At 33.2% G+C, this 27,497-nt stretch overlaps 2 protein-coding genes across 2 annotated transcripts; both read right to left on the reverse strand.

Annotated features, from left to right (window-relative positions):
• LOC135128911 (uncharacterized) lies at positions 1 to 20,212 on the reverse strand. Its single transcript, XM_064055990.1, has 19 exons — positions 19,940 to 20,212; positions 19,762 to 19,893; positions 19,545 to 19,704; positions 19,310 to 19,495; positions 19,058 to 19,263; positions 18,866 to 19,001; positions 18,638 to 18,813; positions 18,452 to 18,581; positions 13,621 to 13,774; positions 13,375 to 13,567; positions 12,757 to 12,894; positions 12,569 to 12,700; positions 12,362 to 12,521; positions 12,124 to 12,309; positions 1,120 to 1,325; positions 874 to 1,051; positions 648 to 820; positions 305 to 588; positions 1 to 254 (listed from the first exon to the last, which is right to left on the reverse strand). Exons 1-19 carry the CDS (start codon positions 20,153 to 20,155, stop codon positions 65 to 67), a joined length of 3,336 nt encoding a protein of 1,111 aa, XP_063912060.1. The 5' UTR covers positions 20,156 to 20,212; the 3' UTR covers positions 1 to 64.
• On the reverse strand, positions 20,203 to 27,314 carry LOC135128715 (esterase 6-like). Its single transcript, XM_064055750.1, has 7 exons — positions 27,223 to 27,314; positions 27,043 to 27,174; positions 26,929 to 26,988; positions 26,106 to 26,177; positions 22,178 to 22,342; positions 21,971 to 22,128; positions 20,203 to 20,251 (listed from the first exon to the last, which is right to left on the reverse strand). Exons 1-5 carry the CDS (start codon positions 27,271 to 27,273, stop codon positions 22,283 to 22,285), a joined length of 375 nt encoding a protein of 124 aa, XP_063911820.1. The 5' UTR covers positions 27,274 to 27,314; the 3' UTR covers positions 20,203 to 20,251; positions 21,971 to 22,128; positions 22,178 to 22,282.
• Between the last annotated feature and the right edge of the window lie 183 nt (positions 27,315 to 27,497).

Below are 27,497 nucleotides of genomic sequence, written 5' to 3' on the forward strand. Positions count from 1 at the left end.
TTATTAATTATTAATCTTATTTTAACTCTTTTGCCATATTTGAAAAAAAAATACATTTTTCAGTTTAATAAGTGTCGTAAGGTTCCACACCAAAATCTCTATAAATCGCCTCCCAGCCACTAAAACTCTCATTTTTCGGATAATTTTTCACTTCGAGAACACTATCGATGTTCAAGTATGGAAAATCGTTGTCGGGCTGCACAGTCGGCCAAGTAATATTTTGCAACAAATCTAACTTCCTTGGAGTCGGATTCCTAAAACAAGAGTCATGTATACCGTACAAACCACCAAAAAATTAACTTGCAATGTCTTAGCAAAGTTGGTCCAAATCGTAAGCAGTCGATTTTGTGCAGTAAGATCTTCGTCCGGAAAAACAGACAAATCGTAATTATAAAACAAATCGCTCGAAATTCTCCAAAGATAGGCGTTTTCTTCATTGTGACCAACACGTTCAGCACCTTCCACTATAACAGAAACGTTACCCATTTTTCCGTCGTACGAAAACTGGTAGAAATACACGTCTGAAAACTGACATTGCAGTTGTGCAAACTTAATTACAGATCTTGTAAAGGACATGTCGCTCATATACTGCAAATAAAAACGTTATTAAACTTGTTTGGTGATTGATAATAGTTAATTGTTTTTACGCGAATTCCAGCTGCTGGAACATTCTGTAGAAGATCGTCACCGCTGTATAACTGTCGTATTCGTTCACCAGCTTCAGTTTTAGTAGCATCTGATTCAATATTCATGTCTTTTGGAACCAGTGCTTTCAAGTCATTGTCATAAAGAGACATCAGTTTTTGCAAGAAATTTAAGTCTGAAATATTTTTGCTCAGTGGAGGTGATTTAAAGTTTTGTCGGTCTATATACCAGTGGATTGGCTTATGCCTTCTTCGGAATTAATGCCTATTATGACGGGTACTCGACTAGCTTCGCCTTTTTTGACAATTTCGAACATTTTCTCCGTCAAGAAGGAATCATCTGACTCTAGTTCTATGACTGGTGCGTAGTAGTAGCCCTGAAGTATCATACCGTTATCGTAGCTTTCCTGAAATTAAAAAAAAAAACCACGAAAGTGATTATTTTTCTTAAATTGCTATTTTTTAAAGTGCTGACCTCGCCAACTACTGTTTGAGCTGTGGTGTCTATTTCTTCGGCAGTTGCTTGAAGCATGGTGTTCAAAACGTCTTGAGACGTACTTTCGTCAGTAATACTGGAATTGATGTAAGACGCTGTTTTAAAAGCATAACTTCTTGCATTTCTTTGATAGCCAAAAGAACTTAGAACGGAACTACTTTCCATGATGGCGCCTCGATATAACCCTAAAATTGTACAAAAATGAACACCAATAAATTAAAAATTGGTCTAAGGTTATTTCGACTATCATTAACATTTTTTGAAAATTTCGTTTTCGAAGTTCCGATTTTATAATTTTTTGTCTTTCCAGTTTCAATTTTTCAATTTTTCGATTTGCAATTTTTCAATTCGTTTTGATTTCTTTATTCTAGTTTTTCAGTTTCTCGGTTTTTCAACTTTTGGATATTCAAGTTGTTGGATTTTGCAATTTTTCTATTTGAAATTTCAGGAGTTTTCAGTTTTTAATTTTTCAATTTTTCATTTCTTCAATTTTTTGGTTTGCAATTTTTCGTTTCCTCAGTTCTTTGATTTGCAATTTTTCGATTTTCTATTTTATTTCCGGTTTTTAGATTTTCGTTATTTAACTTTTCAAATAAAAAAATGGGAAAATGTGAAATAAAAAAAAAATGAAAACAATTGGTCGAAGGTTATTTCGATCGAACTTTCCTTGCCCCTGAAATGCAGCCCAATAAATCCCGCTTTTTGAAAAATCTATTACGATATTTGTTTTCTGATAACCTATATAAAGTAAAAATTTACTTGAATTTTTCAGTTTTTCAATTTTCCAAATTTCGAATTTTTCAATGTTTACATTTTGCAATTTTTCGGTTTGAGTTTCTGCAGTTTTCAAGGGACGTAGATCTCGACGTGCTGATTCCAAAAATATAGCCTGTTGATGATCGCGGAGCGACATTCTCGAAAAAATCGGTACGAAATGCCTAATTTATCGAATTTTCAAAAATTTCGATATTTCAACCGTCGATTCTGGAAAAACGGTTGCAGCTATCAAAGAATCGAGACCGGAAGTGAGTTCTAGAGCTCGAAATCTACAAGAAAATGAACTCAGTTAGGTTACGAAAATGTCAAAATTTCGGCGAAATTTGAAGAAGGGGGGACCATTGGAAAATTTTCACTTTTAAAAAAGTCGTCTACAAATTCTGAAAAAATTCAGGGACGTAGATCTCGGCGTGCTGATTCCAAAAGTATAGGCTGTTGATGGTCGCGGAGCGACATTTTCGAAAAAATCGGTAAGAAATGCCTAATTTATCGAATTTTCAAAAATTTCGATATTTCAACCGTCGATTCTGGAAAAACGGTTGCAGCTATCAAAGAATCGAGGCCGGAAGTGAGTTCTAGAGCTCGAAATCTACAAGAAAAAGTACTCAGTTAGGTTTCGAAAATGTCAAAATTTGGCCGAAATTTGAAGAAGGGGGGACCATTGAAAAATTTTCAATTTTGAAAAAGTCGTTTAAAAATTCTGAAAAAATTCAGGGACGTAGATCTCGACGTGCTGATTCCAAAAATATAGGCTGTTGATGGTCGCTGAGCGACATTTTCGAAAAAATCGGTACGAAATGCCTAATTTATCGAATTTTCAAAAATTTCGATATTTCAACCGTCGATTCTGGAAAAACGGTTGCAGCTATCAAAGAATCGAGACCGGAAGTGAGTTCTAGAGCTCGAAATCTACAAGAAAATGAACTCAGTTAGGTTACGAAAATGTCAAAATTTCGGCGAAATTTGAAGAAGGGGGGACCATTGGAAAATTTTCACTTTTAAAAAAGTCGTCTACAAATTCTGAAAAAATTCAGGGACGTAGATCTCGGCGTGCTGATTCCAAAAGTATAGGCTGTTGATGATCGCGGAGCGACATTCTCGAAAAAATCGGTACGAAATGCCTAATTTATCGAATTTTCAAAAATTTCGATATTTCAACCGTCGATTCTGGAAAAACGGTTGCAGCTATCAAAGAATCGAGACCGGAAGTGAGTTCTAGAGCTCGAAATCTACAAGAAAATGAACTCAGTTAGGTTACGAAAATGTCAAAATTTCGGCGAAATTTGAAGAAGGGGGGACCATTGGAAAATTTTCACTTTTAAAAAAGTCGTCTACAAATTCTGAAAAAATTCAGGGACGTAGATCTCGGCGTGCTGATTCCAAAAGTATAGGCTGTTGATGGTCGCGGAGCGACATTTTCGAAAAAATCGGTAAGAAATGCCTAATTTATCGAATTTTCAAAAATTTCGATATTTCAACCGTCGATTCTGGAAAAACGGTTGCAGCTATCAAAGAATCGAGGCCGGAAGTGAGTTCTAGAGCTCGAAATCTACAAGAAAAAGTACTCAGTTAGGTTTCGAAAATGTCAAAATTTGGCCGAAATTTGAAGAAGGGGGGACCATTGAAAAATTTTCAATTTTGAAAAAGTCGTTTAAAAATTCTGAAAAAATTCAGGGACGTAGATCTCGACGTGCTGATTCCAAAAATATAACCTGCTGATGATCGCGGAGCGACATTTTCGAAAAAATCGGTAAGAAATGCCTAATTTATCGAATTTTCAAAAATTTCGATATTTCAACCGTCGATTCTGGAAAAACGGTTGCAGCTATCAAAGAATCGAGGCCGGAAGTGAGTTCTAGAGCTCGAAATCTACAAGAAAAAGTACTCAGTTAGGTTTCGAAAATGTCAAAATTTGGCCGAAATTTGAAGAAGGGGGGACCATTGAAAAATTTTCAATTTTGAAAAAGTCGTTTAAAAATTCTGAAAAAATTCAGGGACGTAGATCTCGACGTGCTGATTCCAAAAATATAGGCTGTTGATGGTCGCTGAGCGACATTTTCGAAAAAATCGGTACGAAATGCCTAATTTATCGAATTTTCAAAAATTTCGATATTTCAACCGTCGATTCTGGAAAAACGGTTGCAGCTATCAAAGAATCGAGACCGGAAGTGAGTTCTAGAGCTCGAAATCTACAAGAAAATGAACTCAGTTAGGTTACGAAAATGTCAAAATTTCGGCGAAATTTGAAGAAGGGGGGACCATTGGAAAATTTTCACTTTTAAAAAAGTCGTCTACAAATTCTGAAAAAATTCAGGGACGTAGATCTCGGCGTGCTGATTCCAAAAGTATAGGCTGTTGATGATCGCGGAGCGACATTCTCGAAAAAATCGGTACGAAATGCCTAATTTATCGAATTTTCAAAAATTTCGATATTTCAACCGTCGATTCTGGAAAAACGGTTGCAGCTATCAAAGAATCGAGACCGGAAGTGAGTTCTAGAGCTCGAAATCTACAAGAAAATGAACTCAGTTAGGTTACGAAAATGTCAAAATTTCGGCGAAATTTGAAGAAGGGGGGACCATTGGAAAATTTTCACTTTTAAAAAAGTCGTCTACAAATTCTGAAAAAATTCAGGGACGTAGATCTCGGCGTGCTGATTCCAAAAGTATAGGCTGTTGATGGTCGCTGAGCGACATTTTCGAAAAAATCGGTACGAAATGCCTAATTTATCGAATTTTCAAAAATTTCGAAATTTCAACCGTCGATTCTGGAAAAACGGTTGCAGCTATCAAAGAATCGAGGCCGGAAGTGAGTTCCAGAGCTCGAAATCTACAAGAAAATGTACTCAATTAGGTTTCGAAAATGTCAAAATTTGGCCGAAATTTGAAGAAGGGGGGACCATTGAAAAATTTTCAATTTTGAAAAAGTCGTTTAAAAATTCTGAAAAAATTCAGGGACGTAGATCTCGACGTGCTGATTCCAAAAATATAGGCTGTTGATGGTCGCTGAGCGACATTTTCGAAAAAATCGGTACGAAATGCCTAATTTATCGAATTTTCAAAAATTTCGAAATTTCAACCGTCGATTCTGGAAAAACGGTTGCAGCTATCAAAGAATCGAGGCCGGAAGTGAGTTCCAGAGCTCGAAATCTACAAGAAAATGTACTCAATTAGGTTTCGAAAATGTCAAAATTTGGCCGAAATTTGAAGAAGGGGGGACCATTGGAAAATTTTCACTTTTGAAAAAGTCGTTTAAAAATTCTAAAAAAATTCAGGGACGTAGATCTCGACGTGCTGATTCCAAAAATATAACCTGCTGATGATCGCGGAGCGACATTTTCGAAAAAATAGGTACGAAATGCCTAATTTATCGAATTTTCAAAAATTTCGATATTTCAACCGTCGATTCTGGAAAAACGGTTGCAGCTATCAAAGAATCGAGGCCGGAAGTGAGTTCTAGAGCTCGAAATCTACAAGAAAATATACTCAGTTAGGTTTCGAAAATGTCAAAATTTGGCCGAAATTTGAAGAAGGGGGGACCATTGGAAAATTTTCACTTTTGAAAAAGTGGTTTAAAAATTCTGAAAAAATTCAGGGACGTAGATCTCGACGTGCTGATTCCAAAAATACAGGCTGTTGATGGTCGCGGAGCGACATTTTCGAAAAAATCGGTACGAAATGCCTAATTTATCGAATTTTCAAAAATTTCGATATTTCAACCGTCGATTCTGGAAAAACGGTTGCAGCTATCAAAGAATCGAGGCCGGAAGTGAGTTCTAGAGCTCGAAATCTACAAGAAAAAGTACTCAGTTAGGTTTCGAAAATGTCAAAATTTGGCCGAAATTTGAAGAAGGGGGGACCATTGAAAAATTTTCAATTTTGAAAAAGTCGTTTAAAAATTCTGAAAAAATTCAGGGACGTAGATCTCGACGTGCTGATTCCAAAAATATAGGCTGTTGATGGTCGCTGAGCGACATTTTCGAAAAAATCGGTACGAAATGCCTAATTTATCGAATTTTCAAAAATTTCGATATTTCAACCGTCGATTCTGGAAAAACGGTTGCAGCTATCAAAGAATCGAGGCCGGAAGTGAGTTCCAGAGCTCGAAATCTACAAGAAAATGTACTCAATTAGGTTTCGAAAATGTCAAAATTTGGCCGAAATTTGAAGAAGGGAGGACCATTGGAAAATTTTCACTTTTGAAAAAGTCGTTTAAAAATTCTGAAAAAATTCAGGGACGTAGATTTCGACGTGCTGATTCCAAAAATATAGGCTGTTGATGGTCGCGGAGCGACATTTTCGAAAAAATCGGTACGAAATGCCTAATTTATCGAATCTTCGAAAATTTCGATATTTCAACCGTCGATTCTGGAAAAATGGTTGCAGCTATCAAAGAATCGAGGCCGGAAGTGAGTTCTAGAGCTCGAAATGTACAAGAAAATGTACTCAGTTAGGTTTCGAAAATGTCAAAATTTGGCCGAAATTTGAAGAAGGGGGGACCATTGGAAAATTTTCACTTTTGAAAAAGTCGTTTAAAAATTATGAAAAAATTCAGGGACGTAGATCTCGACGTGCTGATTCCAAAAATATAGGCTGTTGATGGTCGCGGAGCGACATTTTCGAAAAAATCGGTACGAAATGCCTAATTTATCGAATTTTCAAAAATTTCGATATTTCAACCGTCGATTCTGGAAAAACGGTTGCAGCTATCAAAGAATCGAGGCCGGAAGTGAGTTCTAGAGCTCGAAATCTACAAGAAAATGCACTCAGTTAGGTTACGAAAATGTCAAAATTTCGGCGAAATTTGAAGAAGGGGGGACCATTGGAAAATTTTCACTTTTAAAAAAGTCGTCTACAAATTCTGAAAAAATTCAGGGACGTAGATCTCGGCGTGCTGATTCCAAAAGTATAGGCTGTTGATGGTCGCGGAGCGACATTTTCGAAAAAATCGGTAAGAAATGCCTAATTTATCGAATTTTCAAAAATTTCGATATTTCAACCGTCGATTCTGGAAAAACGGTTGCAGCTATCAAAGAATCGAGGCCGGAAGTGAGTTCTAGAGCTCGAAATCTACAAGAAAATGTACTCAATTAGGTTTCGAAAATGTCAAAATTTGGCCGAAATTTGAAGAAGGGGGGACCATTGGAAAATTTTCAATTTTGAAAAAGTCGTTTAAAAATTCTGAAAAAATTCAGGGACGTAGATCTCGACGTGCTGATTCCAAAAATATAGGCTGTTGATGGTCGCTGAGCGACATTTTCGAAAAAATCGGTACGAAATGCCTAATTTATCGAATTTTCAAAAATTTCGATATTTCAACCGTCGATTCTGGAAAAACGGTTGCAGCTATCAAAGAATCGAGGCCGGAAGTGAGTTCCAGAGCTCGAAATCTACAAGAAAATGTACTCAATTAGGTTTCGAAAATGTCAAAATTTGGCCGAAATTTGAAGAAGGGGGGACCATTGGAAAATTTTCACTTTTGAAAAAGTCGTTTAAAAATTCTGAAAAAATTCAGGGACGTAGATCTCGACATGCTCATTCCAAAAAATAGGCTGTTGATGGTCGCGGAGCGACATTTTCGAAAAAATCGGTACGAAATGCCTAATTTATCGAATTTTCAAAAATTTCGATATTTCAACCCTCGATTCTGGAAAAACGGTTGCAGCTATCAAAGAATCGAGACCGGAAGTGAGTTCTAGAGCTCGAAATCTACAAGAAAATGAACTCAGTTAGGTTACGAAAATGTCAAAATTTCGGCGAAATTTGAAGAAGGGGGGACCATTGGAAAATTTTCACTTTTGAAAAAGTCGTTTAAAAATTCTGAAAAAATTCAGGGACGTAGATCTCCACGTGCTGATTCCAAAATTGTAGGCTGTTGATGGTCGCGGAGCGACATTTTCGAAAAAATCGGTAAGAAATGCCTAATTTATCGAATTTTCAAAAATTTCGATATTTCAACCGTCGATTCTGGAAAAACGGTTGCAGCTATCAAAGAATCGAGGCCGGAAGTGGGTTCTAGAGCTCGAAATCTACAAGAAAATGTACTCAGTTAGCTTTCGAAAATGTCAAAATTTGGCCGAAATTTGAAGAAGGGGAAAATTTTCACTTTTGTAAAAGCCGTTTAAAAATTCTGAAAAAATTCAGGGACGTAGATTTCGACGTGCTGATTCCAAAAATATAGGCTGTTGATGGTCGCGGAGCGACATTTTCGAAAAAATCGGTACGAAATGCCGAATTTATCGAATTTTCAAAAATTTCGATATTTCAACCGTCGATTCTGGAAAAACGTTTGCAGCTATCAAAGAATCGAGGCCGGAAGTGAGTTCCAGAGCTCGAAATCTACAAGAAAATGGAGTCAATTAGGTTTCGAAAATGTCAAAATTTGGCCGAAATTTGAAGAAGGGGGGACCATTGGAAAATTTTCACTTTTGAAAAAGTCGTTTAAAAATTCTGAAAAAATTCAGGGACGTAGATCTCGACGTGCTGATTCCAAAAATATAGGCTGTTGATGGTCGCGGAGCGACATTTTCGAAAAAATCGGTACGAAATGCCTAATTTATCGAATTTTCAAAAATTTCGATATTTCAACCGTCGATTCTGGAAAAACGGTTGCAGCTATCAAAGAATCGAGGCCGGAAGTGAGTTCCAGAGCTCGAAATCTACAAGAAAATGTACTCAGTTAGGTTTCGAAAATGTCAAAATTTGGCCGAAATTTGAAGAAGGGGGGACCATTGGAAAATTTTCACTTTTGAAAAAGTCGTTTAAAAATTCTGAAAAAATTCAGGGACGTAGATCTCGACGTGCTGATTCCAAAAATACAGGCTGTTGATGGTCGCTGAGCGACATTTTCGAAAAAATCGGTACGAAATGCCTAATTTATCGAATTTTCAAAAATTTCGATATTTCAACCGTCGATTCTGGAAAAACGGTTGCAGCTATCAAAGAATCGAGGCCGGAAGTGAGTTCTAGAGCTCGAAATCTACAAGAAAATGTACTCAATTTGGTTTCGAAAATGTCAAAATTTGGCCGAAATTTGAAGAAGGGGGGACCATTGGAAAATTTTCACTTTTGAAAAAGTCGTTTAAAAATTCTGAAAAAATTCAGGGACGTAGATTTCGACGTGCTGATTCCAAAAATATAGGCTGTTGATGGTCGCGGAGCGACGTTTTCGAAAAAATCGGTACGAAATGCCGAATTTATCGAATTTTCAAAAATTTCGACATTTCAACCGTCGATTCTGGAAAAACGGTTGCAGCTATCAAAGAATCGAGGCCGGAAGTGAGTTCTAGAGCTCGAAATCTACAAGAAAAATTACTCAGTTAGGTTTCGAAAATGTCAAAATTTGGCCGAAATTTGAAGAAGGGGGGACCATTGGAAAATTTTCACTTTTGAAAAAGTCGCTTAAAAATTCTGAAAAAATTCAGGGACGTAGATCTCGACGTGCTGATTCCAAAAATATAGGCTGTTGATGGTCGCGGAGCGACATTTTCGAAAAAATCGGTACGAAATGCCTAATTTATCGAATTTTCAAAAATTTCGATATTTCAACCGTCGATTCTGGAAAAACGGTTGCAGCTATCAAAGAATCGAGGCCGGAAGTGAGTTCCAGAGCTCGAAATCTACAAGAAAATGTACTCAATTTGGTTTCGAAAATGTCAAAATTTGGCCGAAATTTGAAGAAGGGGGGACCATTGGAAAATTTTCACTTTTGAAAAAGTCGTTTAAAAATTCTGAAAAAATTCAGGGACGTAGATCTCGACGTGCTGATTCCAAAAATATAGGCTGTTGATGGTCGCGGAGCGACATTTTCGAAAAAATCGGTACGAAATGCCTAATTTATCGAATTTTCAAAAATTTCGATATTTCAACCGTCGATTCTGGAAAAACGGTTGCAGCTATCAAAGAATCGAGGCCGGAAGTGAGTTCCAGAGCTCGAAATCTACAAGAAAATGTACTCAATTTGGTTTCGAAAATGTCAAAATTTGGCCGAAATTTGAAGAAGGGGGGACCATTGGAAAATTTTCACTTTTGAAAAAGTCGTTTAAAAATTCTGAAAAAATTCAGGGACGTAGATCTCGACGTGCTGATTCCAAAAATATAGGCTGTTGATGGTCGCGGAGCGACATTTTCGAAAAAATCGGTACGAAATGCCTAATTTATCGAATTTTCAAAAATTTCGATATTTCAACCGTCGATTCTGGAAAAACGGTTGCAGCTATCAAAGAATCGAGGCCGGAAGTGAGTTCCAGAGCTCGAAATCTACAAGAAAATGTACTCAGTTAGGTTTCGAAAATGTCAAAATTTGGCCGAAATTTGAAGAAGGGGGGACCATTGGAAAATTTTCACTTTTGAAAAAGTCGTTTAAAAATTCTGAAAAAATTCAGGGACGTAGATCTCGACGTGCTGATTCCAAAAATATAGGCTGTTGATGGTCGCTGAGCGACATTTTCGAAAAAATCGGTACGAAATGCCTAATTTATCGAATTTTCAAAAATTTCGATATTTCAACCGTCGATTCTGGAAAAACGGTTGCAGCTATTAAAGAATCGAGGCCGGAAGTGAGTTCTAGAGCTCCAAATCTACAAGAAAATATACTCAGTTAGGTTTCGAAAATGTCAAAATTTGGCCGAAATTTGAAGAAGGGGTGACCATTGGAAAATTTTCACTTTTGAAAAAGTCGTTTAAAAATTCTGAAAAAATTCAGGGACGTAGATCTCGACGTGCTGATTCCAAAAATATAGGCTGTTGATGGTCGCTGAGGGACATTTTCGAAAAAATCGGTACGAAATGCCTAATTTATCGAATTTTCAAAAATTTCGATATTTCAACCGTCGATTCTGGAAAAACGGTTGCAGCTATTAAAGAATCGAGGCCGGAAGTGAGTTCTAGAGCTCCAAATCTACAAGAAAATATACTCAGTTAGGTTTCGAAAATGTCAAAATTTGGCCGAAATTTGAAGAAGGGGTGACCATTGGAAAATTTTCACTTTTGAAAAAGTCGTTTAAAAATTCTGAAAAAATTCAGGGACGTAGATCTCGACGTGCTGATTCCAAAAATATAGGCTGTTGATGGTCGCTGAGCGACATTTTCGAAAAAATCGGTACGAAATGCCTAATTTATCGAATTTTCAAAAATTTCGATATTTCAACCGTCGATTCTGGAAAAACGGTTGCAGCTATTAAAGAATCGAGGCCGGAAGTGAGTTCTAGAGCTCCAAATCTACAAGAAAATATACTCAGTTAGGTTTCGAAAATGTCAAAATTTGGCCGAAATTTGAAGAAGGGGTGACCATTGGAAAATTTTCACTTTTGAAAAAGTCGTTTAAAAATTCTGAAAAAATTCAGGGACGTAGATCTCGACGTGCTGATTCCAAAAATATAGGCTGTTGATGGTCGCTGAGGGACATTTTCGAAAAAATCGGTACGAAATGCCTAATTTATCGAATTTTCAAAAATTTCGATATTTCAACCGTCGATTCTGGAAAAACGGTTGCAGCTATTAAAGAATCGAGGCCGGAAGTGAGTTCTAGAGCTCCAAATCTACAAGAAAATATACTCAGTTAGGTTTCGAAAATGTCAAAATTTGGCCGAAATTTGAAGAAGGGGTGACCATTGGAAAATTTTCACTTTTGAAAAAGTCGTTTAAAAATTCTGAAAAAATTCAGGGACGTAGATCTCGACGTGCTGATTCCAAAAATATAGGCTGTTGATGGTCGCGGAGCGACATTTTCGGAAAAATCGGTACGAAATGCCTAATTTATCGAATTTTCAAAAATTTCGATATTTCAACCGTCGATTCTGGAAAAACGGTTGCAGCTATCAAAGAATCGAGGCCGGAAGTGGGTTCTAGATCTCGAAATCGAAAAGTCGAATAATCAAGAATTTGGAAATTCAAGAATCCGGAAAGTCGAAAAATCGAAAAACTGAGAAATCGAAAAATTTAAAACGTTTGCAAGATTTCAGAGCATCCGGTTTCGCAGTTTTATTATTGTTTAAAAATAAAAATAAATTTACTAATGCAAATTTTCGAGATCAACTTCATCAAATTCTTAGTGGTCATTATTAACCAATTTTCCGGACAGATGGCAGACAGACAGACAGACAGACGGACGGAAACAGGGAACCTATTTCTTCGTACTCTAGGGGTCATGAAAAGTCGAGAAAACACACGACTATAAAGTCATCCGATGGACTCGATTCCGCTATACCTGCAGATTTTTTGCTAATCAGATGATACCCAACAGACGATGCCCCAGCACTTTGCCCAAAAATAGTAACTTGTGATGCATTGCCTCCAAACAAAAAAATATTCTTTTGAACCCATTTCAGAGCAAAGAGTTGGTCCTTCAGCCCATTGTTTCCAGGCACCACTTCGTCTTGCGTCGATAAAAAACCTACATTATAAAATTTTAGAGATCAATTTTGCAAAGTAGAATCAAAATTTACCGAACACTCCTAAACGATAGTTTAGTGTTACAACAACAACATCACGATCTACAAGAAACTCTGGACCGTAGGATTGATGAGTAGCATCCCCTAGAATATATCCTCCTCCATGTATGTAAACCATCACTGGTAAATCTGCAGATTTCTCTTTTGCCGGTAACTTAAAAATTGACATTAAATTTAGAATCAAACGTCATTGCTACCTACTTGTGGTGTGTAAACGTTTAAATAAAGACAGTCTTCGGTTTCTTTGTCTGAGTCAGAAGATATTTGGTAACATATTTTGGTATTTTTTGTGGTATCTAAAATTCCTTTCCAAGCTGGTACTTCTTGAGGTGGCTAGAATGTGGTAATTTGCTTGTGAATGCACAACAAACGATAAATTTAAAATTTACCTGAAATCTTAAATTTCCTGTTGGAGGGGCTGCATAGGGGATTTCTTGGAAAGCATAAAACGTTTTTTTGTTGTTTGGAATATTTGCGATGCGACCTTTGATGATGCCAGAGTCGAGTTTCACAAAGACACAACAATACTTTGTAATGTGTTAGTAGTAATAAAAGTAAAAAATAATAAGTACTTACACAGATTTTAATTAACAGAAAACTAACTGCGAACAAGAGTTGTAACTTCATCATGAAATCTTCAAATATTCAATAATACTTAAATTAACGTAAAAGTGAGATTCAGAAAAATAGTTTGTAGTGGCAAGCAATAAAGTACTGAAGCTGGTACCTGATAAAAATAATCAACACTGATAATTTTAGTGACAAGATACAAAAAATTGTATCTAATTTACGACAGAGATTATAAATAAACAGAACTAGACTAAATATTGTTAGTAAAAAAAACTGACTACAGAAGAGATATAATCATTTCAGGTGATGTAATTTAAAGACAATTTAAATTTTGTGTACCCAGATTTATTATAGCATTAAAAATACAATAAAAGTCCATTCCAAGGAATTATAACACTCGTCCGTATCTTATCAACTAGATAAGACAAACACTCTTAAAATGTATCAAAATCATCAGACCCCAGCATGGCGTAAAGTTCAAGCCATCCCACGTACGAGTCTCCCTTAGGATGATTTTTCACTTCCAAGTTTTCCCCAATGTCTAAATAGAGAAAATCTTGTACGCCTCCAGACGAAACGGTCGGCCAAGTTACATTTTGCAGGAGATCGATTTCCTCAGGCGTCGGGTTTCTACAAAACGAATACTTATTAATTTTTTGCAAAACATAACTTCCAGGACGTACAAATTTTTGACAAAGTTAGTCCAAAGTGTTAACATCCGGTGCTGAGTGAGAGCGTCTTCTGGAGGAAATTGGCTGATGTCGGAATTGTCGTAGTGGTCTCTGGTGGTGCGCCATATGTAGCGAAGTTCTTCGGCATGAGCAACGTGTTCGGCCCCTGTAACATTCGAGTTTATGTGTCAAGTTTTTAAAAAATTGTACGATTTCTCGTTTTCTCAAGTTTTCGAATTTTCAATTTTTCGGCTGTTAAGTGTTTCGATTTCGCGATTTTTTTCCGATTTTTCAATTTGATTCTTTAATTTTTTAATTTTTAAATTTTTCGATTTTTATCAACATTTTAATTTTTGGCTTTTCTAAAATTTTATATTTTTCAATTAATCGATTTTTCGTTTTGTTTTATGTTTCACCTATTTGACTTTTTGTAATTAGATTTTTGGATTTTAGGATTTTTTGATTTTCCCGTTTCTTGATTTTTCGAGTTTTTGATGTTTGGTTTCTAGACTTCTCCATTTTTCGATTTTCAGGTTTTCAATTCTTCAATTTTTCGATTTGTCGGGTTTTTGATTTTTCAGTTTTTAGAGATTTTTCGATTTTTGGATTTTTCAAATTTTTGGTTGTTTCAGTTTCGGGATTTTTCGTTTTTTGGATTCTTCAATTTTTCTTCGATTTATCGATTGAACAATTTTTCAAAATTTGAGTTTTGGGATTTTTTTAAATTTTAGATTTTTTAATATCTTGATTTTTCGGTTTTTGGCAGTACAATTTTCAATTTTTCAAAGTTTTATTTTTAAAATTTTTCAATTTTTCGATTCTTCAATTTTTCATGTCTTAAAGTTTGCGTTCGTTTCGGTTTTTCTTATCTTTAATTTTACAATTTTGCAATTTTTCGGTTTGCAAAGTCACGAGTTTTCATTTTTGATGTTTCAAATTCTAATTTCTTCAATTAATCAATTTGGAATTTTCAACTTTTTACTTTCTTAATTTTTTTAATTTTTAGGTTTTCCCTTGGTCTGATTTTATAATTTTTCTTTGTTTTTCAATGTGATATTTCTCCATTTACGTATTTTTAAATTTTTTGATTTTTAATTTTTCAATTTTTCAACATTAGGCTTTTTAATTTTTAGTTGTTTCAATCTTAAATTTTGAATTTTTTCGATTTTTCTCTTCTTCAATTTATGATTTGCAGTTTTTATAATTCTCGTTTTAAATGTAACTTAAAATTTTTTGTTTTTTCAGTTTTACGATTTTAGAACTTTTCATTTTTTCCATTTTAATTTTTCATTTTTTAATTTTTCCGTTTTTAATTTATCAATTTCCCGATTCTATAATTTTTCAATTTTCCAATTTTGTGTTTTCCAACTTATCGCTTTCGCGTTTTTTTTTGTTTTTGGATTTTTAAGAAGTTTTAAGTTTTCTGTTTCACTTTTTCGTTTCTTCGATTTTGCAATTTTTCATTATTTCGTTTTTCGATTTTGCAATTGTTTCCGATTTTCAATTTTTCGAATTTCAATTTTTCGGATTAAAAAAAATTGAAGAATTGCAAATTGTAAAACTGAAAAATCATAAATGGAAAAATGAAAATATTAAAAAATGAAAAACTTAAAATTCGAGAAAGTATAAAATCGACGTATTAAAAATTTTTCAATTTTTTGATGTTTCGATTTTTTAGTTTTTCGATTTCCCAATTTTTCTACGTCTCAGTTTTGGGACTTTTCAATTTCTCGACTTTTCAATTTTTCAGTGTTTAAAATTTTTCCATTTTTCGACTTCTCGACTTTTCAACACTTCAATTTTGGGAATTTTTCCGTGTCTGGATATTTTAATTTTAATTTGAGATTTTTCAAGTTCTCTATTTCTGGATCTTTTAATATTTCGACCTCTCGCTGTTTCAATTTTTGATTCGATTTTTCGGTTTTCCGGCTTTTCAATTTTTAACATTCAATCGTTCGCTTTTTCTATATTTCGTTTTCGAATTTTTGATTTTTCGGTTTTTCCATTTTCGATTTTTATATTTTCGAATTTTCAGTTTTCCGATTTCTCGTATTTTCGTTTTTTCGATATTCGAATTTACAATTTGTTTCCTTTTCAATTTCTCGCTTTTTTAATTCTTCGATTTTCAAAATTTTCGATTTCGCGAGTTTTTGCATTTTCGTATTTTGAATTTTTGAATTTTCAATTTTTCAATTTGTCCATTCTTCAGTTTCTAGTTCCTTTATTTTCCGAATTTAAATTCTTCCAATCTTCAGTTTTTCGATTTCTCAATTATTTTACTGTTCGCTTTTTCTATATTTCGTTTTCGAATTTTTGATTTTTCGGTTTTTCCATTTTCCATTTTTATATTTTCGAATTTTCAGTTTTCCGATTTCTCGTATTTTCGTTTTTTCGATATTCGAATTTACAATTTGTTTCCTTTTCAATTTCTCGTTTTTTCAATTCTTCGATTTTCAAAATTTTCGATTTGGCGAGTTTTTGCATTTTCGAATTTTGAATTTTTGAATTTTCAATTTTTCAATTTGTCCATTCTTCAGTTTCTAGTTCTTTTATTTTCCGAATTTAAATTCTTCCAATCTTCAGTTTTTCGATTTCTCAATTATTTTACTGTTCGCTTTTTCTATATTTCGTTTTCGAATTTTTGATTTTTCGGTTTTTCCATTTTCGATTTTTATATTTTCGAATTTTCAGTTTTCCGATTTCTCGTATTTTCGTTTTTTCGATATTCGAATTTACAATTTGTTTCCTTTTCAATTTCTCGCTTTTTTAATTCTTCGATTTTCAAAATTTTCGATTTCGCGAGTTTTTGCATTTTCGTATTTTGAATTTTTGAATTTTCAATTTTTCAATTTGTCCATTCTTCAGTTTCTAGTTCTTTTATTTTCCGAATTTAAATTCTTCCAATCTTCAGTTTTTCGATTTCTCAATTATTTTACTGTTCGCTTTTTCTATATTTCGTTTTCGAATTTTTGATTTTTCGGTTTTTCCATTTTCCATTTTTATATTTTCGAATTTTCAGTTTTCCGATTTCTCGTATTTTCGTTTTTTCGATATTCGAATTTACAATTTGTTTCCTTTTCAATTTCTCGCTTTTTTAATTCTTCGATTTTCAAAATTTTCGATTTCGCGAGTTTTTGCATTTTCGATTTTTGAATTTTTGAATTTTCAATTTTTCAATTTGTCCATTCTTCAGTTTCTAGTTCTTTTATTTTCCGAATTTAAATTCTTCCAATCTTCAGTTTTTCGATTTCTCAATTATTTTACTGTTCCATTTTTCGATTTTCCGAGTTTTTGATTTTTGATTTTTCGAATTTTTAATTTTTAAATTTTTACATTCTTCAGTTTTTAAACTTTTCAATTTTTTTTATTTATCGATTTTACAAGTTTTCGATTACTTAACTGTCAACAATTTTGGGAATTTTTCCATTTTTGAATTTTGTCGATTTGTCGATTTTCTAGTTCTTGACTTTTCGTTATCTCGATTTCTCAATTTCTTGATGTTTCGATTTTTCTGTTTTTTGATTTTTCGACTTTTCACCTTTTTTGTTTTTCAAAGCTTTTCGAAATTTCGATTTTTCAGTTTAGAATTTTCTATTTTTCGACTCTCGATATTTCGTTTTTTCAATATTTCGATTCTTGGATTTCCATTTTTGGAAATCTTGATTTCGAATTTTTGAATTTTCGGTTTTTGGATTTTCGGGTTTTAGATTTTCGAATTTTCGATTCTTCCGACTTCTCGGATTTTCGATTTTTCAAATATTTGTTTCATGGAATTTTTGATTTTTCGACATTCAATGGTTCGCTTTTTCTAAATTTCGATTTTTGGAAATCGCGTTTTCGATTTTTGATTTTTCGGTTTTTCCATTTTCGGTTTTTAGATTTTCGAATTTTCAGTTTTTCGATTTCTCGGATTTTCCTCATTTCGCATATTTGTTTCACTGAATTTTCGATTTCTTGAGTTTTGGATTTCCGATATTCGAATTTTCAATCCTTCTACTTTTTGATTTTTGACATTCTTCAGTTTTTATACTTTTCAATTTTTTTTATTCATCGATTTTACAAGTTTTCGATTTCTTAACTGTCAACAATTTTGGGAATTTTTCCATTTTTGAATTTTTTCGGTTTATCAATTTCTCTACTTCTCGACTTTTCGGTTTTTGGATTTTTCGATTTTTCGAATTTTCGTATTTTCGATTTTTGAATTTTCGAATTTTTGAATTTTTCCGTTCTTCAGTTTTTTTTTTTCTTTTCAATGTCTCACAATTTTAATTCTGTTCTTCAGTTTTTCGATTTTTTACTTTTTTTTACTTCTTGATTTCTGTCAATTTTCGATTTTTTGAGATTCCGGAAGATTTTTCTATTTATTCAATTTTCGAACAGAGAAATCGAGAGATTGAAAATCCAATGTTCAAAAAATCCCAAAAATCGAAACATCAGAAAGCCGAATAATCGAAAAATCGAAAATCTGAGAAATCGAAAAACCAAGAAATCGAAAAATCGAAACAACAAAAGATCGAGAAATCAAAAAATCGGAAATTCAAGGAGTCAAAAAATCGAAAAATTGAGACACGAATTAGATCAAAATCGAATTCGTTTTTTGATGTCTCGAGTTTTCGGTTTTCCAATTTTCCATTTTTTGACATTCCGGAGGATTGAAACATCAACAATTTGAAAATCGAAAAACCGAAAAACATCGAGAAGTCAAAAAATTGAAAATTTAAGGAATCGAAATAGGTAATTTTTTGACTTTCCGATTCTTTAATTTTAGATTTTTCTGGATTTATTGGGCTTTACATTAAGGAAAGTTCTATCGAAAAAACCTACCAATTTTTGCCAAACGTACCTTCAATGCTTATTGAAACATTTCCCAAAACTCCGTCATACGAAAACTGGTAAAAGAAAACATCAACGAACTGCTTTTTGATTTCAGCGCATCTGATAGCAGCTCTAGTAAACGAGGTGTCACTGTTAAACTAAAAATGAACTTGGTTGATTATTCACATTTTCCTATATAATATTTGTGTAGTACCCGTACACCCGCTGGTAAATTATCAGCAAACTTCTCGTCCCCACAATATATTTGTCTGATGTTTAGCCCAAACGTTTCCTTATTTTCATCATCCAAATGTATACTTAAATCGACGGGTACCAGCAGCTGAGGGTAGTTGTCATAGAACTCCAATGTGGCCCGAAGCGAATCCAGATCTATTAAAAATCAAAAAACATAATTTTAGAACACAAAAATGTCTACACAAACCCCCAGCATCATAAAGCGATTCTTCCGAATTGATTCCCATCAGAACAGGTACTTGAACAAAATCTCCTGCCAGGAGAAGTCCGTACATTTTTTGTGTGATGAAGGCGTCTTCGTGCTCAACTTCAATCACAGGTGCCTAAAGAAAAATCGTTACTTAGCCACCTATGTGTTCAATTTTGGAGAAGTTCATACCCATCCTGATAGTTGTCCGGACGCTTGGTTTAGTTCTTCGGCAGGAACTGTGAGCAAGTACTCGAGCAGCACTTCCGTGTCGTCGATGTCCTCGAAAGTACTATTTAAAAGAGCGCCAAGAGCAAACGCTGTGGCTTTGGAGTTTCTTTGGAGGGTCCATGGGTTGATGGCGGTACCACTTTCCATAATGGCAGCTCGGAATAGTCCTAGAATTCGAAGTGTTTTAGACGCTACAACTGCTCGACGAAGTACCTTCGGAATTTTTATTGAGAAGATGGTGTCCGACTGAGGCGCCACCGGCACTTTCACCGACGATGGTTATTCTGTCAGGATCTCCCCCAAAGAGGTGTATATTCGTGTGGACCCACTGGATTGCAAGCTGTTGGTCCTTCAGACCAGTATTTCCCGGAATCACAGTGTCTTCGGTTGAAAGAAATCCTGTGAAATCAATGTGATTATTTAATTTAGCGAAAAGTCGTCGAAGTACCAAAAGCTCCTAAACGGTAGTTAAACGTGACAATCACTATGTCATAGTCAATCAAGTACTCAGGTCCTCGTCGGTACTGCATTGCGTGACCCTCGGTGAATCCACCACCGTAAATGTAAAGAAGTACCGGTATGGAAACCTCGTGATCTTCATTTGGAAGCTAAAATTATTTTCGTTATTGACGGTACTCACGTACTACAGTCTTAGTTGTAAGTACATCAGGTGTGTAAATGTTAATGTAAAGACAGTCTTCGGATTGTTCTGTTGGGTCGACCGTTTGTTGATAGCAGATTACGTCAAGGTACGTAGCGTTGAGAAGCCCATCCCAATTGTCGGGTGGTACCGGTGCCTACAAATTTTTAGTGATTGCCTTGTTGGATAACGGAGAGTAGTACCTTGAATCTCAGATCGCCAACAGGAGGGGCCGCGTAAGGGATTTTTTGAAAAGTGTAGTACGTTTTTCCACTGTATGCGCTGTCTGCTTGACCTAGAATGTCGCCGTTGGGGAGCGTGATGATCACGCCAATCACCGGCAGCGTCGTTTGAAAATTTACCACTGAGTTAACGACAGAGAAAAATAGAAAGCACAAACATGTGAATTTCACGGTCATTGTGCCAGCCTTACGCAACAAAAATGATCACTTCAGAATGCAAAAATCGAGTTTATATTTATATCTTCCAAAACAACAAGTTTGAAGTGTTTACAGCTAGTTTGAACAGGAGAAAGATTAAAAGTTATCTCTGATAGTAACTGGAGTAACACTTAAATATTTATTTACATTATATACAAAAAAATGCCGAATAACTGTTTTTTAAATTCTATAGAATTACATACTCCTGCATGTGTGATTTTAGAATACGTGTTGAGTGTTTACCCTAGATATACAGATTTTTGACGGAAAATTCAAAATTGTATCTTACCATTTAACTTTGAAAATACAAAACCGAATGCTCTGTAATCTTGAAAAGTTTTAAGGCTACAGGAAGCATGATAAATCGTTATTCAAAATTTATTTGCCGAATAAATGTTTTGAATCCGTGTTGAGTTTTTACCCTTGGCATCGGATTTTTGTTAAGCATGTACTGAGAAATTGAGAATTTCTACGTTTTTCTCATTGGTTTTCTATTTTAAACATATTTTGCATTGTCCACGCTTGTGCGGACCGGGAGTGTTGATAACGCCACTAGTTTTTACTTTATAGAGGTAATTAGAAAACGAAAATCGTAGGTTTTTTTTTTATGAAAACTTCTAGCAACTGTTTTTTTGAGCAGGAGAAACCTTCTCGAGGGTCCCAACTGTGTTTTTTCAAGTTTTCAATTTCTTAACTTTTCAACACTACAATTTTGCGAATTTCCCCATTTATAGATTTTTCAGTCCAGGGATATTTTAATTTTAGATTTTTCGGTTTATCATTTTATCTACTTCTCGACTTCTCGGTTTCTCGATTTCTCCATCTTTTATTTCTTGATGTTTTTTTGATTCGATTTTTCAAATTTTCAATTTTCGTTTTTTTGATTTTTCATATCCGAATTTTTGTAATTTCGTTTTTTCAATTTTAGAATTTTCAAGTTTCCGACTTTGGATATTTCGTTTTTTCTATATTTTGATTCTCGGATTTCGATGCTTTCGAAATCTCGTTTTCGAATTTTGGATTTTTCGGTTTTTCGATTTTCGATTTTTAAATTTTCGAATTTTCAGTTTTCCGATTTCTCGAATTTTTGTTTTTTCAAATATATTTGTTTCATCGAATTTTTGATTTTTCGATATTCGAAATTTTTAGTTTGTTTACTTTCGAGTTTCAATTTTTCCATTCATTAGCTTTTCGATATCTCAATTATCGCACAGTAGATAGTGCCTAGGATTAGTGGGGTAATAAATCATGTTGACAGGTGACGTTATCTTGACAGCTGTCAATCAAGATAACGATCTTAATGGATTTTTGAGGTGTGTTGTCAATCAAGATGCCGATCTTAATGGATTTTGATTACTCATAATTTAATTTTTAAGCGCGAACGTAATTAAATTAATTATATCATTATTAAATTTAATTAGATCACTATTAATTTGATAGCGGATTTAGGTAATTTAAATTTAAGTATATATTTTTATTTGTGTATTGAGGGTTACATCCACACACACACGCACACACACACACACACACACGTAAGTGTATCAGTTAATACAAAAGGAGTTTCATTTTCAGTTGCGACATAATTAGAGTTCTAAATGACACTGATTGACATTGTAGAAAAATTCTATCGTTGTCAGTATAAGATGTAATGATTGTGAATGTTATAATAATAATTATGAGACATAGTTATAACGATAAGTGTAAACACAAGAACAAATGTATAAGAAAATGTTTTGCGCAAACATACTAATTGACTATTGTTTTGTAATAATAAATGAAATAATTTTCAATTACCTTTATTTGCGAAAATATCATCGTTCAGATGACTCAGGTAAATTTTGTGTCCATGAAACCCAAAAGTGTATCTCATAATATAGTCCTCATCCATGTGTGGTCAAAATTTACAGATAAACTTCTTACTCAAATCAGTACTCGTTGGAATAGAAAATTATCTGAGAAAAAACAAAATTAATAAATTATCAAATTTTTGTTAAAACTCACTCGGAATCGCCACGAATCGGATTAGACATTCATGCTTGTATCTGAATTTTCAAAGTTAGAACTAAGTGGAAGTTTAACACTTTAGATTGTTTAGATATCACATATCTAAACCGCTATTCGCATCGTCTTCATTATCCGAAAATGGAAATACCGTTGACGTATCCTCTGAAAGTACAGGAATTTAGTGCCCATGAACCCTAAAGGGGTATTTTCACAAACAAGCAAATATGTATTCACACAAATAAAAAACATTGCGGATAGATGATGGAATGTGAAAAAAAGAAACGTCTGAATTTCGAAAAGCACTAACTAAAACTAATTTTTCAGAAGGATACGGACGAATTTCTGTAAAGCGTTGACAAGAAGTGACACTAGTTGCAAATTTTTGTCAGGTACCACTCCTACAATTTTACGGAAGATTAAACATTCTTTGTAAATAACGTCGAGGCGCCACACTACTTAGACCTTCTAGAAGATAAAGCCCCTAACATCGGTGAGACGATGATTTATTAAGTAAGCGGGGAAGGCTTAAGATGTCAGTTTTTTTTTATTAGGTACTCATAACCAGATTGACCAAATGAGACATTTTTTTACTAAACGTCGGCTTACGTATAAGTCAATGTAAATAAATTTTAATTAGAACCACAATGTTGATAGCCTCAAGCCTGTAATTAGAAACACCATGTAGGTTTTGCATAGTAATCTTTCTCGATCCGATCTTCCAGGTAGTTCTCAAAAATACTTAAATAATCACACACAGAATGTTAAATTCTCTCAGAACTTCCAGAGACCGTAATATGTAGTTAAACAACGGCACAACTGATGTGTTCTTACTTTTCTATCAATCCGACAAGATTTCTGTCCGGAGTGATAGAAAAATCGGATCATCGAAAACGAAACAAATTGAGAATTCAAAAAACTGAAGAATGGAAAAATTGAAAAATCAAAAATTAGAAAAACCAAAAATCTAATATTCAAAAAATAGAAAGTTGAAAAATCGAAGGATTGAAAAATTGAAAATTCTATCAATCAAATATTCGAAAAACCGAAAATTCTAAAATTTAAAATTTGAAAAATCTAAAAAACCAAAAATTCGGAAATCGAGAATTCGTGAAATTGAAAAATCCAAATGTAGAAAATACGAAATATTAAAAGTCAAAAAAAAGTTCGAAAAGCAAAAAATCGAAAAATTGAAAATTAAAAATCGTGGAATCGAATTTAAAAAAGAAACCAAATATCGAAAATTCGAAAAACTGAAAGTTTGAATAATCGAAAAAGCGAAAAATTGAAAAATCGGGAAATCGAAAAGGAAACAAATTGAAAATTCGAAAAACTGTAGAATAGAAAATTCGAAAATTGACTAATCAAATTCGAAAAAACGAAAATTCGAATATTTAAAAATCGAAAACAGAAAATTCAAAAATTTGAAAATCGAGAATTCGAGAAATTGAAAAATCCAAATATGGAAACGAAATATCAAAATTCGAAAAATTGAAAGATTCAAAAATCGGAAAAGTGAGAATCTGAAAAATCGGGAATTTGAAAAGGAAACAAATTGAAAATTCAAATAACTGAAGAATGGAAAAATTGAAAAATCGAAAATTCGAAAAGTCAAATACAGAAAATTTGAAGAAATGGTAGTTTGAACCCAGGGATGGAAAATTCGATAAATCAAAAATCGAAAGTTTCAAAAATTGAAAAATCCAAATGTAGAAAATACGAAATATTAAAAAATAAAAAATCGAAAATTCTAAAAGCGAAAAATCGAAAAACAGAAATCGTGGAATCGAAATAAAAAAAAAATAAAAAATCGAAAATTCGATGAATCAAATATTCGAAAAACCGAAAATTCGAAAATTTAAAAATCGAAACACCGAAAATTCAAAAATTCGCAAATCGAGAATTCGAGAAATTGAAAAATCCAAAATTTAAAAAATCATACAATTTGAAATATCTAAACATCGAAATCTCGATAAATCGAGAAATAGAAAAATTGAAAACCGAGAAGTGGAAAAATCGAGATCGAAAAACTGACACATCAAAAACTGAAAAATCTAAAATTTAAAAATCGAAACATTGAAATATCGAAGAACTGAAAAATCGAAAAATCGAGAAATCAAGAATTCGAAAAATCAAATATTTTTAAAATCGAAAAATTGTTCAGCCGAAAATATAAAACCGAGAAGTCGAAAAATCGAAAGATTGAGAAATTGAATCTGAATAATCTAAAATTTAAAAATTCGAAAAATTGAAAAAGTAAAAAATTGAAAATTCAAAAAAACTGAAGAAAGGAAAAATTGAAAAATCGACAATTAGGAAAATCAAAAATCGAAAATTCGGAAAATTGAAAGTTGAAAAATTGAAAGATTGAAAAATTGAAAAACCAAAAAACCGAAAAAACAAAAAATCGCAAATCGAGAATTCGAGAAATAGAAAAATTCAAATGTAGAAAATACGAAATATCAAAAGTCAAAAAGTCGAAAAATCGAAAAATAGAAATCGTGGAATCGAAATTAAAAAAATGAAAAATCGAAAATTCCATGAATTAAAGATTCGAAATACCGAAAATTCGAAAATTTAAAAATCGGAAAACCGAAACATCAAAAATTCCAAAATCGAGAATTCGAGAAATTGCGAAATCCAAATGTAGAAAAAACAAAATATCGAAAATTCGAAAAACTGGAAGTTTGAATAATCGAAAAAACGAAAAATTTAAAAATCGGAACACAAATTGAAAATTCAAAAAACCGAAGAATGGGAAATTCTAAAAATCAAGAATCGAAAGTTCCAAAAATTGAAAGTTGAAAAATCTCAGAATTGGAAAATTGAAAAAATCGATGAAACAAATTCGAAAAAACGAAAATTCGTAAATTTAAAAATCGAAAATCGAAAATTCAAAAATTCGTAAATCGAGAATTTGAGAAATTGAAAAATCCAAATGTGGAAACGAATATCAAAATTCGAAAAATTGAAATATTGAAAAATTGGAAAAATGAGAAACTGAAAAATCGGGAAATTGATAAAGAACCAATTGAAAACTCAAAAAGCTGAAGAATGGAAATATTGAAAAATCGAAAATTAGGAAATTCAAAAATCGAAAAACCGAAAATTCAAAAATTCGGAAATCGAGAATTTAAGAAATTGAAAAATCCAAATGTAGAATATACGAAATATCAAAAGTCAAAAAATCGAAAATTCTAAAAGCGAAAAGTCAAAAATTCGAAAATCGAGAATACGAGAAATTCAAAAATTCGAATGTAGAAAAATGAAATATCGGAGATTCAAAAAACTGGAAGTTTGAATAATCGAAAAATTGAAAAACTGAAAAATCGGAAAATCGAAAAGGAAACAAATTGAAAATTAAAAAACTGAACGACGGAAAATTCGAAAAATCAAGAATCGAAAGTTCCAAAAATTGAAAGTTGAAAAATCTCAGAATTGAAAATTTAAAAAATCGATGAATCAAATTCGAAAAGACGAAAATTCCAAACTTTAAAACTCGAAAAATCGAAAATTCAAAAATTCGAGAAATCGAAAAATCCAATTGTACAAAAAACGAACTATCGAAATTCAAAAAACTGGACAATCGAGAAAGTGATAGGGAAATCGGGAATTCCAAAAATCGAAAAAAAAATTCAAAAATTCGAAATATCGAAAATTCGATTTATCAAATGTTTGAGAAATCCAAAATCGAAAAATTCTTCTTTTAACCTTAAATCGTTCATGATTTGAGAGCACTAGGTTTTGCAGTTTTTTAAAGTTAAATTATAAAATGTTATACGATTTTTTTCATAGAAAACTGAATGTCTAGGTTATAAACTGAACACGGATTCATATTATCTTATTTTATAAAAATTCGGACAGACGGCAGACAGACAGACAGACAGACGGACAGACAAAAACAAAATTAAAAAAGTGTAAAATGTACCTGTGGAGTGTAAATATTTAGGTATAAACAATCTTCTGACTCGAGAGGGAGATCTTGGTCTATTTGGTGGCATACGACACCAGTGCCGAAACCAAAGAATATTTAGTTATAGACGAACGAACCTTGCGTTAGGCGCCCCTCTCCTACACATAAAAATGCAACTTTACAGAACAGTTTTATTTATATTTTTTAATAAGTACCTATGCAAAACAGATACTATGATAAAATATAAAAAAAAGAAAAAAATTCGAGATTATACATATAGGTATATAATATGTATAAATCTATAAATATTATATAAGTTCAAAATAAAATCAACATTAAAAAACCTGTCGCACCGGTTACATGTTTCTGAGCTTCCGTTCAAAATAAAAAAAGATTAATATTACATAATTCTTGGTATAGTTTTGGAAATTTCATTCTACCCTATAAAATTTTATTGACGATAACGAGACGGACAGTAGTACAATGGTAAGACATATTTATGGCTCACACCAGTTCACTCGAACTTGTCTGAGAATATTTGGCAGGTAGTTGTACTCATAAAATAATGGTCATTTCAGTTCATAAGTAACGATGGTCCCAGCCCGGACCTGGATTATTCTGGTTTCTAACATGTGGGGATTACCGGCACGCAACAACTTAAGTTGTATATATCTCTTGCTATTGTACTACTGTGCGTCTCGTTATTGTCAATAAAATTTTATAGGGTACAATAAAATTTCCGAAACTATACATCATAATTTTTGGACGAATTTGGCGCCCCTTGTCGTTGGCGCCCCTAGGCAAGGGCCTACTCGGCCTATAGCTAGTTTCGGCACTGTACGACACGATTACTGGTAGCATCTAAAATTCCTTCCCAAGCTTTTGGTGGAACAGGTGCCTATTTTTGCCTTATTAAAACAACATATACCTAAATTTTTTGTAATTTACTTACTTTAAATCTTAATTCGCCGACCGGCGGAGATGCGTAAGGTACTTTCACAAAGCTGTAAAACGTTTTATTGTTAAACGTTAGGGATTGCTTACCCTGTATTTTTCCGTGCGGTAATTCCACTATAACACTTTCCTGTGAAAGCTGTGGTCAGTTATTAATAAGTTATTAGTGACAACATACCCCCAAAGCTAGCAAACTGAGGAAAATGTACAGATTATGATAGTTCGTCATCTTGTAATTGTCTCGACGTGATGGAATCGTACAACCGTATCGATGACATAAGTCAAAACTTGTTAATCTGGATAATCTTTATAGCTACAATTCGTTGACTTAATAAAGTTGTAATAAAACTACAGGCGATGAAGGCGAGATAATATTTTTTTATTATTAATTATTTACAAACATTAAAGTGCGTTAGATAATTTTGTAGTATAGTAAAATATCAGCGTCTATTT

This window comes from Zophobas morio, unplaced genomic scaffold (genome assembly GCF_036711695.1).
Source record: "Zophobas morio isolate AGI-343-1 ecotype UQ-CSIRO unplaced genomic scaffold, CSIRO_AGI_Zmor_V1 ptg000014l, whole genome shotgun sequence".
Taxonomy (NCBI): Eukaryota; Metazoa; Arthropoda; class Insecta; order Coleoptera; family Tenebrionidae; genus Zophobas; species Zophobas morio.